This window comes from Cervus canadensis, chromosome 19 (genome assembly GCF_019320065.1).
Source record: "Cervus canadensis isolate Bull #8, Minnesota chromosome 19, ASM1932006v1, whole genome shotgun sequence".
Taxonomy (NCBI): domain Eukaryota; kingdom Metazoa; phylum Chordata; class Mammalia; order Artiodactyla; family Cervidae; genus Cervus; species Cervus canadensis.
The window spans coordinates 39,080,117-39,094,034 of NC_057404.1; the positions used below are offsets into that span (position 1 = coordinate 39,080,117).

At 38.6% G+C, this 13,918-nt stretch overlaps 1 protein-coding gene across 2 annotated transcripts in view; it reads left to right on the plus strand.

Moving 5' to 3' along the window:
- DAPP1 (dual adaptor of phosphotyrosine and 3-phosphoinositides 1) overlaps window positions 1-13,918 on the plus strand; it is a 55,377-nt gene extending 41,459 nt beyond the window's left edge. Inside the window, exons 4-9 of one of the 2 annotated variants that reach the window (XM_043438814.1) lie at window positions 303-433; window positions 5,212-5,259; window positions 6,835-6,897; window positions 7,573-7,658; window positions 10,782-10,869; window positions 12,193-13,918. In XM_043438814.1, coding sequence (XP_043294749.1) covers window positions 303-433; window positions 5,212-5,259; window positions 6,835-6,897; window positions 7,573-7,658; window positions 10,782-10,869; window positions 12,193-12,261 — 485 coding nt within the window. In that variant the 3' untranslated portion in view covers window positions 12,262-13,918. The remainder of the gene's footprint in view (window positions 1-302; window positions 434-5,211; window positions 5,260-6,834; window positions 6,898-7,572; window positions 7,659-10,781; window positions 10,870-12,192) is intronic. The other variant, XM_043438815.1, reaches the window with a different exon arrangement.

The following is a 13,918-nucleotide window of genomic DNA, read 5'->3' on the forward strand; positions in this document are numbered from 1 at the left end:
AGCCAGCATGTTTGGCTCACACTGCCGACAGTGGTCTCATCACCCTGTTCAGTTAAATGACTGTATTCATGGCTAATTCTGTCCCAGACTAGGAGGGCAGAAATTATCTCACAACACTTTATATCTCCAGTGTCCAGTTTAAGAGCCTGGAATGTAGTTTGTACTTGATAAATGTTGAGACAATGAGTCAGTGAATCCATGAAAAACAAGAAACTTTATGATCCAGGCACAGTGATCTGGTGTTAGCATTTGGACTCCTTTCTGGGACTTATATTTGACTTTTTTTTTTTGTCTACATTCAGGCACTCTGATTGTTCTGAAACACCCCTATCCCAAAAAAGTGGAAGAACCGTCCATTTATGAATCCGTCCGGGTTCACACAGCAATGCAGACGGGAAGAACAGAAAACGACCTGGTGCCCACTGCCCCTTCTGTAAGTGGCCATCTATCTGCCCACCGGGCTCACTGTCTAAAAGCAAGAACGTGCAATAAGTTACACACATTTTACAGTACATCTGTTCACATAAAATTCTACCTTGGGATATAAAACTAGAAAAGGAACGTAAAGTTCTAAGCCTGTGGCTCATCTGGTCCAGCGTAAATTGTAAAAAAAAAAAAAAAAATTACTATGCGATAGTGATAGGATTTTAAAGACTTCAGAAATGGCACTTAAATCCTGTCCTTACTTCACCAAACAAGTTCATGGTAGAATGTGCCAAAGATGTTTATGGTCACACAGTTGTCTAAACGGTTATTCTACAAATTCATTAAATTTAAAAAAAAAGTTATTTTACATTTCAACTTTCTCTGAAAGAAAAAGATTCTCTGTCTTTACTATAAATTCTCAGGATATTATTTTTTTCCCTGGCTTTTTTATTATTTATGTTTTTCCTTCACTGAATGAGGGGTCCAGACAGAAGACAACTGGACTCCTTTGCAGCGTGTGAACCACTGTTCACTCAGCAACGGGGGCTTTCATTGCTCTCCTTGGAGTCCACTGACGTTTGTTCTGTGAGCTGTGACCCTGCAAAGATTCCTCTCCAGCACCTTCTTCCCTTCGTTGTGCCCAGGGCACCCTGATTCTTTTCCTTTCTCACTGGCTGCATGCTCTCCTATAAGGTACCTGGCTGTGTCCTCATGATAAAGAGGATCACACCTAAGTGAAATGTCAAGCGCTAGTTCTAGATAGCAATCATTATACTTGAAGATATTTCACTACAGATTAAATGAAAACATGCATGACCTTTTTGTCTCTGCGGCCATACTTTTTTTTTCTACCCTGCCACCAGAGACATCTCTCCTGAGAAGCAGATTTACCGTGACTTCCAGCTTAACAGCTTTTGGCGGATGCCCACTGTCTTTATCCGCCTGGATCCTGCTCCCCTCCCTGGCCTGACCTTATGCCTCTCCCACATTCACGCTGGAGGACCCCGCGTTTCTGAATGCTCCTCCTCTCCTTCCTGCATCTGAAACCCTGCCAATGTCTCTACTGTTCCCTCATCCTTGGAGCCTTGCATCTGGGATCAGTCTCTTCCAGGAAGCCTTTTTGACCCCTTCTAGCTTCCTCTAACACCCCCGTCCTCTGTCCTTGCTCTGCTCACCTTTCTCCTGGAATCATCGGACAGGAGGCTGGCTACCTGCACAGAGTCCGTCCTTCCCAGGAGCCTGGGACTTTGCCCGGGACTGGAATCATAATCAGTAGCTTTGTAGGCTAATCAGGTTCACGACACATTACACTGTTACTATGCTACGTCCACTCAAAAATAAAAATCCTGGAAATTGGCTGAGGATGATGTTTTAGCTTTGTTACAGAGGGAAGTAGAAGACCTCTGAACTAGAGAAACTTAGGAACGCAAGACAGTAAATAGTCTCAAGTCAAAAGAGACCAGAGAACACATCAAGATCTAACCAAGCCTTTGTTTTCCGGTCGACTATACTCTTCCTGTCCTTCCTCTTTACCATCCTACCCATCACTTCACCATCATTTTCATTTGTATTCTCAGTTTTACTTTACATTCTTCTCTGTTACCGTCGCCTAAAGATCTCCACTTAAGGTCGATCAAACCAGGCCCTACTGCGTGCGTCCTTTTTCGATAGTAGAATGCGGATAAGACTGAACTTGTGGAATTGGTGCAAGCATGAGACACAGGCATACTTAGGTGGAAACAGCCTCTGCAAGCTTTATTGCTTGCCTTTGCCCACTCCAGGCGTCAGATGGATTCACCTGCCCAAGGATCCAGCAATGAACATGTGCAGAAGGTTCTGCATAACGGCATTTTAAAAACAAGGGTGGAATTCCCTGGGGGGTCCAGCAGCTTGGGGGTTCAGTAGTTAGGACTCAGCCGTTTTCACTGCCCAGGCTGGGTTCAGTCTCTGATCAAGAAACTAAGATTCTGCAAGCCAGGGACAAGGCCAAAATTAACTAATTAAAAACAATGAAACAATGGTGAGTGGATAAGTTGAAAATGTCTTCACTCATACTGTATAATGAGGAGTCCATGATATTTCTTGTGCATTGATATGGACAGAAAACTAAAAAGGTTTTCTAGTGGATTCTTGTGTCACAGTACTCCTCACTACAGAATGGATGGACCAGCCAGCTGGGGAACAGTTACCGTCTTATCAGGGCTGTCGCCGCTGGCTGAACACAGGTGTTCACAGCTTTGATTGAGGGCTTCTGGGCTTCTGCCTTCTCTTGTGGAGATACCCTTCTTGCACAAGCTTCTGGGCTTCTGCCTTCTCTTGTGGAGATGCCCTTCTTGCACAGGCTCTGGCAGTGTAAATAAGTATAGACTATTTACAGGAAAAAGAACCTCTTGCTTGAAGTGAAAATGAAAATAGGTGTCCTATTGCCCAAAAATGTAGATGCTTCTGTAAAACTGTTTACCATCCTTTGGCAACTGCATTTGGGGAAATGATTGTTTATATATTTCATACACAACATAGGATTGGGCTTCTGAGATAGGATGAATTTAATTAATTCATTTGTTTAGAAAACTTTTTTTTAAAAAGTGTCTACAATGCACCAAGGACTGTTTTAAGCACTGGAGGGTTGGCAATAAATTAGGCAAATGCCCTGCCCTCACTGAACTTGTACTGTATTAGGGGGATCATGACAATCATCAACAGAAGAAGAAAAACCCAGATTCTAATAGGACATTTGCTGCAGAACCACCCAGAGACATTCAAATCAGGAAATTAACATTGATGCAGCACCACACTCCCATCCACAGATCTCATCTAGGCATCAGTCATCAGTTTTCTTAGTAAGGCTCCTTAGAGCAAAAGGATGCAATCCAAAATCACAAGTTGCCTTTATCTGTCCTGCCTCTTGAGTAGTCTTCATTCTGAAACACTTCCTCAGTTTATCCCACCTGACGGCTTTTGACTAAAATTAAGGCAGGCGGGGCTTCCCAGGTGGTGCTAATGGTAAAGAACCTGCCTGACAATGCAGAAGACACAAGAGATGCTGGTTCGTTCCCTAAATCAGAGAAGATTCCCCAGAGTAGGAAAAGGCTACCCACCCCAGTATTCTTGCCTGGAAAGTTCCATGGACAGAGGAGCCTGGAGGGCTACAGTCCATAGGGCTGCAAAGAGTTGGACATGACGGGCATGAGCACACACAAGACAGGCAGATAGAAAGGATGATAGACAGGCTAATGCTTTAATTTTAAAATATTTAGGTTGTTTCCAATTTGGGGCTATTAACTCTCTTCTTCTAGATGAGGAGATTTAAAAACTAAATCTGCTGCTCTATAGATATTTCCATTCTTACCTCCTGAGACCATGAATAAAATTGGTATTCTCAGCCCTTTTCTCCACAGTCTTCCACTTATCTATCAAAACCTTAGAAAAATATTAGATTCATCATATGTTGTTTGGATGGAGGTAAGATGGAGTCAGTAGCATGATTCCTTAGTGCGATTTCAATTCTATCAGTATCTTCTACAAAATAACTTACCTTTATTTTATTTTGCCTCTGTAGACTCAGTAATCCAAAATGGTAATTTTTTCTGTTTCCATAATATAATATCCAAACTCAACTCAGCCAGTTCAATTTCTTTTAATGTCAAAATGAATCAAATTAATTATTCAATATCAAATTCACCAATGTTATTAAACATTATTTAAATGAATACCTGGGAATCTCATTGTTGTTTCAATGCCCTAAGAATTTTAAAGGAAGTGGTCATAGTCATATGTTATTTCTGGCTTTAAATCTTTATTTTGATGGTTGCTGTTCCTCTTTTTATTTGGTAGGGAGAATTCATCTCAGGAACAAATACTGTGGAAACTCCCATGAAAAAAACATTGACATCAACCAAATCATTTCCCAGTTTTTATTCATTTTTTTCTTACTAATAGAAGATGTATTATGATATTATAGAACAAAATAGCCTACCACAAATCTAATTTCTTCAGGAATGTATGAATTTTGAAATTTTTTCACCTGAGGGTCCTGGTTTTATGCAAATTGCTATTCATACTCTTCCCTACCGTTCCTTATACTTCATAGGTGCCAGTTATGTGTCATATTGTTACTGTTGAATTATCAATGGGTGAGATAAAAGAAATGACTCATTCTCACTTTAAATCCCTTCTGGATGAATCAAGTCTAAATAGATATGCAATCTTGAGAGTCTATCCCATGGAATATAGGTCTCAAGAGATAGTCTGTGAAAAAACAATGGGGTGGGGTTGGAGAATTATATGATAAATTGTAGAAAATGCGATTTCTAATTCACAAAGCAGTTTAGCAGAATACAGACTCTGGGAAGTGCAGAAATCCCTCTTCTTTGCTTTATCCAAAGTTGCCCACATATTGACCTTATGGCAGTGTGTGTGGCCATGTCTATGAACATAACACCCCAGCAACAATCCGAGCAGCTGGGATGCACAGATGCCCTTTGCCCAATGCAGGCTGTTATAAGTGGCATAACTTACATAACCTGGTTGACTGCAAAGTGCTAACTCACGTTAGAGGAGAGTCTGTGCACTGCTGTCTGTTGCTGCAAAATCACACCGGACAATCTGGTCTGAAAACAGTCTCCACCACATGGGAAGGATTTTCAAGTGCCTCGATGAAGAAGGAAAGGCAATTACTTACAGATCAAAGGCAAATTCTTGTTTCATTTTAAAATAGGACAGAAATAGACACAATTCAAGTTGTGATAGTTCTGGGCTTCACTCGAGTGTTTCTTTCTCTTTCAGCTGGGCACCAAAGAAGGTTACCTCACCAAACAGGGTGGTCTGGTCAAGGTAAGGAAGCGCTGGCCTCCAGCATCAGCCACAAAGAGAGAGAACGCATCCTGGGGGCTCAGTCCTCATTTCGACTTTTAAAAAGCAGAACTGCCTACTCATTTTGACCCAGTTATAACATTTACAGAGCTCATCTTGATGGCTAATGTTAGTCAAAATTCTATAAAATATCTTGACTATTCTTTGGCAAAGTGACATGTATGAAAATAGCCTACCTAACAATAATACTCAAAACTTGAAATCCTTTTGATGCAATAATTGAGGATTAAAGTAGCAAATTAACTCTAGCACATATCTTTTTTTTTTAATGCAGTAATTTTTTACCATCTTAATCATTTTTTAAACCTTTAATTTTATATTGGGATATAGCCAATTAACAATGTTATGGTTGCCTCAGGTGAACAGTGAAGGAACTCAACCATTCATATACATGTATCCATTCTCCCCCAAACTCCCCTCCCATCCAGGCTGTCATATAACATTGAGCAGAGTTCCATGTCTAGTACATACCTTTGCTTTTTAAGATTTTTTTTTAGTAAAAAAAAGTCAAAATTTTATGAAATGTTTACCTAACAGTAGACAAAGAAAAAAAAAAAAAATCCAACCATCTCAATGGTACTAATGTAACTATCTTATAAAATCCTGAAGAAAACAAAACTTAGAACTTTACTAGTTGGGAGGTGTCCAACTGTTTCCTGTCTATGTGTCTGTACCTTTAAAGTTACTCAATTTCATATTCATGGGCTTAGAAGACCTTCATGGAATGTCTGTTCTTTCTCATTTAAAGTGTCAGGGCACTAAATCTCTCAAGGGCACTGGCCTGCTTGAATTTAACCTAAATATTTAGTTATTTTGTCCCGACTCAAGTGGATTATTCCTGGGAAGAGAAAGTATTCATGTTCATAGCATTATTTTTAAATCCATTGTTACTTCATTTAATTGGGAACATTGCCACCAAAGATGATGAGCATTCAGTTAGTACAGAAGAAAGAGACCAAAAAAAAAAAAAAAAAGGAGACAGTGGGTAACATTTTTCCGCCAATGCCCTGGAATTTCTAGGCAAGGTTTAGAATAGCATGTGGTTTGAGGTTCCTAAACCTGTTTGTTTGTTTGTAAAACAAAAATAATAATATTTGGCATTGAATGAGGACTGTCTATAATGTATATAAACCTCCAAGAATAGTATGAAGTTTTCAATAGATGCTCAAAAATTGTATCTATTCTTACCATAGTTTTATTAAGATTATTAAGTCTTATTAAGATGGAAATTTTAGTGCTTTATTGTAATGCAAATCACCTTGAATATTTATAATAGGTTATTTCTTTTTACTTGCTTACAAATGTTAATGATATCTTTGCCTCTGTTATGAGCTTAAGGCATGGAATCATTTTAATTGTTTAAACTTTAAAATTTTAAGGTTCACTTTGAAAGTTTTTTTTCTCAGAAATAACACCACAAGAATATTTCATTGTATCTAATCTTTTAGGTACTTTTACCACAAAAGGAAATTATCCAGTCCAAATATTTTAGTCGTGTATGCAAAGCCTACATGTTTCATTTTTTTTTTTTTTCAGACCTGGAAAACGCGGTGGTTTACTTTGCACAGGAATGAACTGAAATACTTCAAAGACCAGATGGTAAGAAACATGATCATTTATTTTCCCTTTAAAAATGAGCTCTCTAAACGAAAGGAATATCTGCCTTTAAAATCCCTGAAATTTATAGGAAACATCTATAAATGACCGGAGTTCTTGATTCCTGATATGAGCAGAGCTTTCTTGCGTAAATGAGACCTGTATAGCAGACACTGTTCTCAGTCTGGCTAACCTCTAGCTCTCTGGGGCATGCCACCCCCTATGTTTAGAGTGGTGGGATTGTTCTCTTACCATGCTGGGTGGACTGTCTCTGCAGCAGCATTCTCCTCTATTAAAAATATGTCCATTTATTAGGTCTAACTCCTTAAGCAAATTTAAAATTATTTCATCTCTTCTCATTTTTCCTACACAAAATTTTTGAGAAAGTGGATGTCTAAAAACATGGGAGAAAAATATGACTCCCTTCTATGTGTTAAAAATCCATCTCCACCAAATTTGAATTGACAATGAAAGTATCTTCCTAATGTCCAATTTCATGAAAAGCCAATCCCCAGACAAGCATATGGCTTCCCTTAGGAAGTTTTTCTATTATCAATTCCTGTAGTGGAAGTAAAGTTAACAGTCACCCATAGTGGAAACTTGTTTGGGGAATAAGTGATGAACAGATGTGTGTGTGTGTGTGTTTTATGATGACTTAGTTTGTCCTTTTGTTTTAAGTCACCAGAACCAATTCGGATCCTAGATTTGACTGAATGTTCAGCTGTACAATTTGATTATTCACAGGAAAGGGTAAACTGCTTCTGGTAAGTTGTTTTAGAGAGGAAATTTTTTTTTTAATCTTCTTGCCAGACACTTACTTTAGCAGAATAAAAAATTGTATGTCTAATGTATACAGATGTTTTGATCTGAGGCGGTACATGCATATTAGGAGTCCTTTCAGCTGAATGTGACATAAAATCTTGTTTGTTGTTGTTTAGTCTCTAAGTTGGGCTTCCCAGGTGGTACAGTGGTAAAGAATCTCCCTGCCATGCAGGAGACATAAGAGACGGGGGTTCGATCCCTGGGTTGGGAAAATCACCAACTCGTATCTGACTCTTTTGTAACCCCATGGATTGTACCCAGCAGACTCCTCTCTCCATGGGATTTCCCAAGCAAGAATACTGGAGGGGGTTGCCATTCCCTTCTCCAGGGGATCTTCCCAACCCAGGGATCAAACCCACATCTCCTGCATTGGCAGGCACATTCTTTACTACTGAGCCACATGGAAGCTCTATACTCATTTAAAGTGGTATAAACAAATAAGCAGTTCTGCTGGGTTTGATTCTTTATGTTGTACACTGCAACAAGTATGATGCCCATGACAGGATGCCAATCACACGTTAGGCAGTTTTCATTCCTTTGAGATGTTTTATTTAATTTTAATTATAATTTTGTTGACTCCAAGAATGAGTGATTTGTGTAATTATGACAATTCTTGCAGATGGCACAAAAGTGTTTTATTCTAACACAGTCAGTGTAACATGATAATTTTCTAACTGGGAGGAGTAAAGTGTCTTGAGAAAAAAGTGTTTTATTTCCCACAAACAATTATTTTAAAGTTTTTAAACATATAAAATTTGAAAGACTTACATGGACCGCTGCTCAGTGTTATGTGCCAGCCTGGATCGGAGAGGGGTTTGGGGGAGAATGGATATATGTACATGTATGACTGAGTCTCTTTGCTCTTCATCTGAAACTATTATAAAATTGCTAATCAGCTATATTCCAATACAAAACACAAAGTTTGAAAAAAAAGAATAAAAAAAGTTGAAACTTATATACCCATATACCCTTCACCTAGATGCATCAATCATTAACATTTTGCATATTTGCTTTATCTCTATCTATTCACTTTCTTTTGTTGAACCAATTGAAAGTAAGTTGCAGACATCATGGCACTTTCCCTGTGAATATTTAAATTTGTATCTACTAAGAATAAAAATATCACCTATAGAACAATATCATTGTTCCACCTAAGAAAATTAACCTCAACTATTGTTAATTAATGATTGGATAGTATCAGCCAATGATGGAAATCTTTCTTAAATTCACATAAAGTTTCCATACACACTAACAGGGGTTTATATTTCTCTTATAACAAGCAATTGGGAGGCAGGCAGCTACATTGACAAGGTCATGTCCAATATCTATAGAGTTCTTTTGGTCTTTTCCTCATGCTCACTACTTCAGGGTCCAAGAGAGCTAGTCCAGCTATAGTTCTCATATTTTCATGTAAGCCATGAAAAAAGATGTTGGGCTGGGATAAGCCAGGTCTGCCCATTTTATCAGGAAAGCAGATATTTCCTCAGAAACTCTTCTATCAGATTTTCCCTCCTATCTCATTGGCGAAGACTGTGTTCCATGGCCATCGGCAGCAGGAAGGGAAGCTAGAAAAGGGTATTAGTATGATCATGATTGGGCTTCCCAGGTGGCTCAAGTGGTAAAGACTGCCTGCCAATGCCGGAGACACGGGTTCAATTCCTGGGTGGGGACGATTCCCTGGAGGAGGGCACAGCAACGCTTTCCAGTATTCCTGCCTGGAGAATCCCATGGACAGAGGAGCCCGGCAGGCTGCAGTCCATGGGGTCACAAAGAGTCGGACACGACTGAGTGATTGAGCATGCACACATGCTTATAATTGGCTCCAACTAATCGTAATTTATTGCCCGGGGTTCTGTTAGCAAGAAGAAAGGAAAAATGATCTGTATTAACAGGCAATTAATCATGTTTCTCACAAGGAGTACCAAACAATGACAATTTCAGCAATCAGTTTTGTTCAGTGTGTGCACAATATCACACCCCCTCCCAAACTTCCCCTCTGTCTAATTGCCCAATCAGACTTCACATCAAGGTTTACCTTTCATACACAGAGACTTACCTCTTGTCTATTCAATATTATTTACTGGTGTAGACAAGATACATCACTTTGGTTTTAGGGTGTAGAAACACTATGGTTTCAGTTCAAGGCTTTCTTTTTCTTTTTTCATGAAAAGAACAAAAAGCTTTTTTTAGAGTTTTGTGTCTCAACTGTTAGGACAGGAAGTACGGGCAAGATACAAATCAGATGATTTTTTTAAGCTAATTAATTAATTAGACTGTATCAGGTCTTATTTGTGGCATGTGGGATCTTTTAGCTGCAGTGTTCTAACTCTTAGTTGCAGCATGTGGGATTGAACCTGGGCCCCCCTGCATGGGAGCTGGGAGTTTTAACCACCGGACCACCAGGGAAGTCCATAAGTCAAATGATTTTGACTCTATAACCCAAGACACAGTCAAAGGAGGAGTTAATCCTATTCCTAGAACAGTCTTTCATGCCAGTAGGCAAGTTTGTCTTCCCTTCAGCAAATATTAACTCATGGCAAGAAGGAGGCAAAGTGAATAGTTGAAGAGATTTATTGTCTCCTTTGCCTGCTCTGAAAAGTTAAAACCGCCTTCATCCACAGAGGCCACTGTCTTCCTTGTTGCAGCCAGCTAACACAATTGAATTCCTTCAGCAAACTCTTTTATTTGTGTTGCTTGTTCTTTGAATCGTAGCACAAGTTCTGAATCATTTAACAAATCAGTGGAATAAACACATGTGTGTATTCAGCCTAGATCATGAACAATAAAAGGATATGGGTTTGCCCTGGACCTCTTCCCCACCCCATCCCACCCTTTGCACTTATTAAAATATACAAATCTGCCTGTAAAAATAATAATGTGAATCTACAACATCCTCAACATTTCTGCAGTTTGCCAGCAGGACTAGCTCTATATATACCAACTCCTGAGGTTTTTACCCAGGTTAGATGTCAATTCTTTTTCCGCTAGGAATACTTTAATGAGTGCTCAACTAATAGATGTTCAACTGTCTAGAATATCTTACATTCTTTCTTTTGTCTTATCAGCTTAGTATTTCCATTCAGGACATTTTACCTCTGTGCAAAGACAGGAGTAGAAGCTGATGAGTGGATCAAGATATTACGCTGGAAGTTGGTGAGTTATTCGTGTCTATAGTACTCACAAATTACATGTTGATGATTTCAAACTTATTTCTATTGGAAGAGTCAGGGAACCCCTGAAAACCAATGAGAAGTCAACATGCAGGCTTGTGGAAGAGTCTGTTCATTCTTCTTGAACATGGAAGTGTTGAAGAAAGGAGTAAAGGCAGAAGAATGAGGCTGCACTGGGGTCTCATCGTCAGAGCCTAGCCTAGTGTCTATCAGACGTCTGATATCTATCAGACTTCCTGTTAGTGTGTGGGTGGTCCAAGTTGGCCTGGAGGAGGACGTGTGGTACCAGAAGGACAGATAGAGGGACGCTGACATAACTCTATGGTAAAAAGTCCTTTTATATTGTCAGAGAAGGTGGACTTGCCAGAAAGACTTAGCTTAGTGTCCTGTATAATCATTACTTTGTGCAGGTCAAGGACAAAAGGTATTTTAATTTATCTGCTTTCCATATACCTCCTGGGAGGAAGACAAAGTGCTTCTAAAAACATACTAGTCTCATGCAATTTTTGTGCATGTGTGTGTGTGCAAGTTAGTGAGTTGTTAACCAAGAACTTGTCAAAGCTTTCTCAAATTTCATATAAATACCATCTTTTGAATCCCTTGGTGTTTTCAACTATAGACAGTAATCTCCAATTTTCAAAAGGAAATTAGTTTATATTTAGAATCTTACTAAATAGTCCTTTCTAAACAATGGGATTTTTGCTTTTGGTTGTCTTTTCAGTTTTAGATCCAAAGAACTATAGCCCTCCTTTTGAGATAGTTCCAATGTATTTGATATTCAGTGGAGAAATACTTTGCCATATGAAGTCTTTGCTTGAATAGGAATTATTTTTTATTGTTTCTGTTTCATAAATTTGAAAGTGACACATAATCATTGTAGAAAATTTAAAATAAAAACAGCAAATGAACATTTCAGATTTCTCCCTTTGCATATAAACATTTAAAACAAAATTTGATCATTCTGTAGTGTTATCTGCTCACTTCACTTAATATATCATGAACATTTTTCCATATCAATAAATTTAGATTTATATCTTCATTTTGATTCATTAAATAGTGTCGCTGTTACTAAAAGTGCTAGGCCAGTTCCCAGTTTGTGCATGTTTTAGCAACCACTTTATAGTATTTCTCCTGAGAAAAAAACAGAAAACAAGAATAAAACTTGGGGAAGTGGGGACATGATAATTACTTGTTGTTGCATAGTTTTCCTACCAGTCAGGATTTCGTATTTAACATTTGTTAAAAGCCAAAGTTTGTTATCCTAAAGTTGCTCATAGTCCATACAGGTGGGTGTGCTTTCTTACAGTCTCAAATAAGAAAACAGCTCGATCAAGGGGATGGCACAGTCCGATCTCGGTCATTCATCTTTCAATAGATGGATCTCCCTCGGTGAGGGAGACCCTGACTCAGGAGCAGGGTGGAATGCCCCCATTGCTGGGATCCACGGCACACTTCACATGAAAACTGACTGAGGGTTTTTCTGTAGAAACAAATCAAAAGCAGAGGCAGATTTGGACCGTCCAGAAGACACCACATTTGCTGACTCGTGGAAAACTGCTGCCCTGCCCTTCAGGATCTTTCCATCTCCTTGAGAATACTGAAGCATCCTCGTTCTGATGGGAATGGACAGACCACTGCAACCAGGCGTGCTGGGTCTTAGAACACGCAGTAGGAGATGGTTCTGTATTCTCTCATTGCTGTCCCCAAGCTGGTTGACATTAGTCCCACTCTGCAACATAGTCAGCTCATCTGAGTTCCAGATTGTGCTATTAACCAGGAGGGAAATGGCTGTATATGTAGCCTGAAGCTTAAGACTGCTTCTTCAGAAGGTATATTGGACTAGCAAACGTCCAAGATTGGTGGGAAGGCAGTGTTTTGTTTTGTTTAATTTTTCCCTCATTTATACAAAAAACAAAGCAATTTCCAAAACATAAATGGAAAATATTTGTAATATTTATTTTCTCTTTGTAAACAGCTCAGATATCTACTGGGTCCTGTTTTCCCTTCTAATGATAAACCTGTGAGAACTAAATCTCCTGTGGGCTATGAGGCAGAATGATAAAGATAACAGGAGGTACAATCTTAAAAAATCACCTCTTTTAGTCATTTTGGGGGAAATTTTATAAAGAATGAGAAAACAAATAGAGGAAGAGTGATAAAGTCATAGGTAATTTTTAGTTTAATAATAATCATCATGATTATTATTATTGTAACAATAAGAGAGGACTTGTAAGCACTAAGTTATCTTCATCCCACACTTCTCAAACAGCCTGAAAGAGACTTCTCAAGGAAAGTGTGTTGTAACAATGCCTTCCAAAATGTGAGTGGTAGGTACTGGCCCAAGAGAATAAGATGTATCCTGCACTGCAAGGAGCATCCTACACCTTATTCAAGGGCAACTTCTTTTGCCTACTGAGGGAGCAACACTAATCCACACACGGAGTGTAATGATGTGTTCGTTACACAGCATTTTCAAGCCAGATTAAGGGGGTTGAAATTGGGAGATAAGATACCATCATCCAGAGCTCCTAAGTATATTCTAACTCCTTCTAGAATCTTTATTGATAATGCTTTAATAGGCTGAAGTTTGAAGGGAGACGAAAGTGTAGGAAGAAACCAAATAAAAATGTTGTGGGGCAAAGCTATAATATGACATTGCTCTTGCAGTCCAAAGGGCAGCTTTGTTGATTGAATACACTTCTTCTGTTATTTGAACATCTAAGGCTTAAAGATACATTTTATATGTTTCAACAAGGTTTTTAATGTATTTTGTAATGTTTGTATCATATGAGATAAAGCAAATGTCAAGTTAAAATGTATTGTGTCAAGTTTTCAAAGTAAGAAGTTAGACATAAATGTTCACCCAGATGTAGTTTCATGTTTTTTTTTAGATCCAGACGTGTTTCTGTAGGTAGCATTGTTTCTATGTTTTGTAAAATATGTTGTTTATTTATATCCTTCGGTTGTATCAAAAAGAGCATGATTTTGCTGTGTCTGTAATATTTTGCTATTAAAGTGTTTTTAGTATCTAA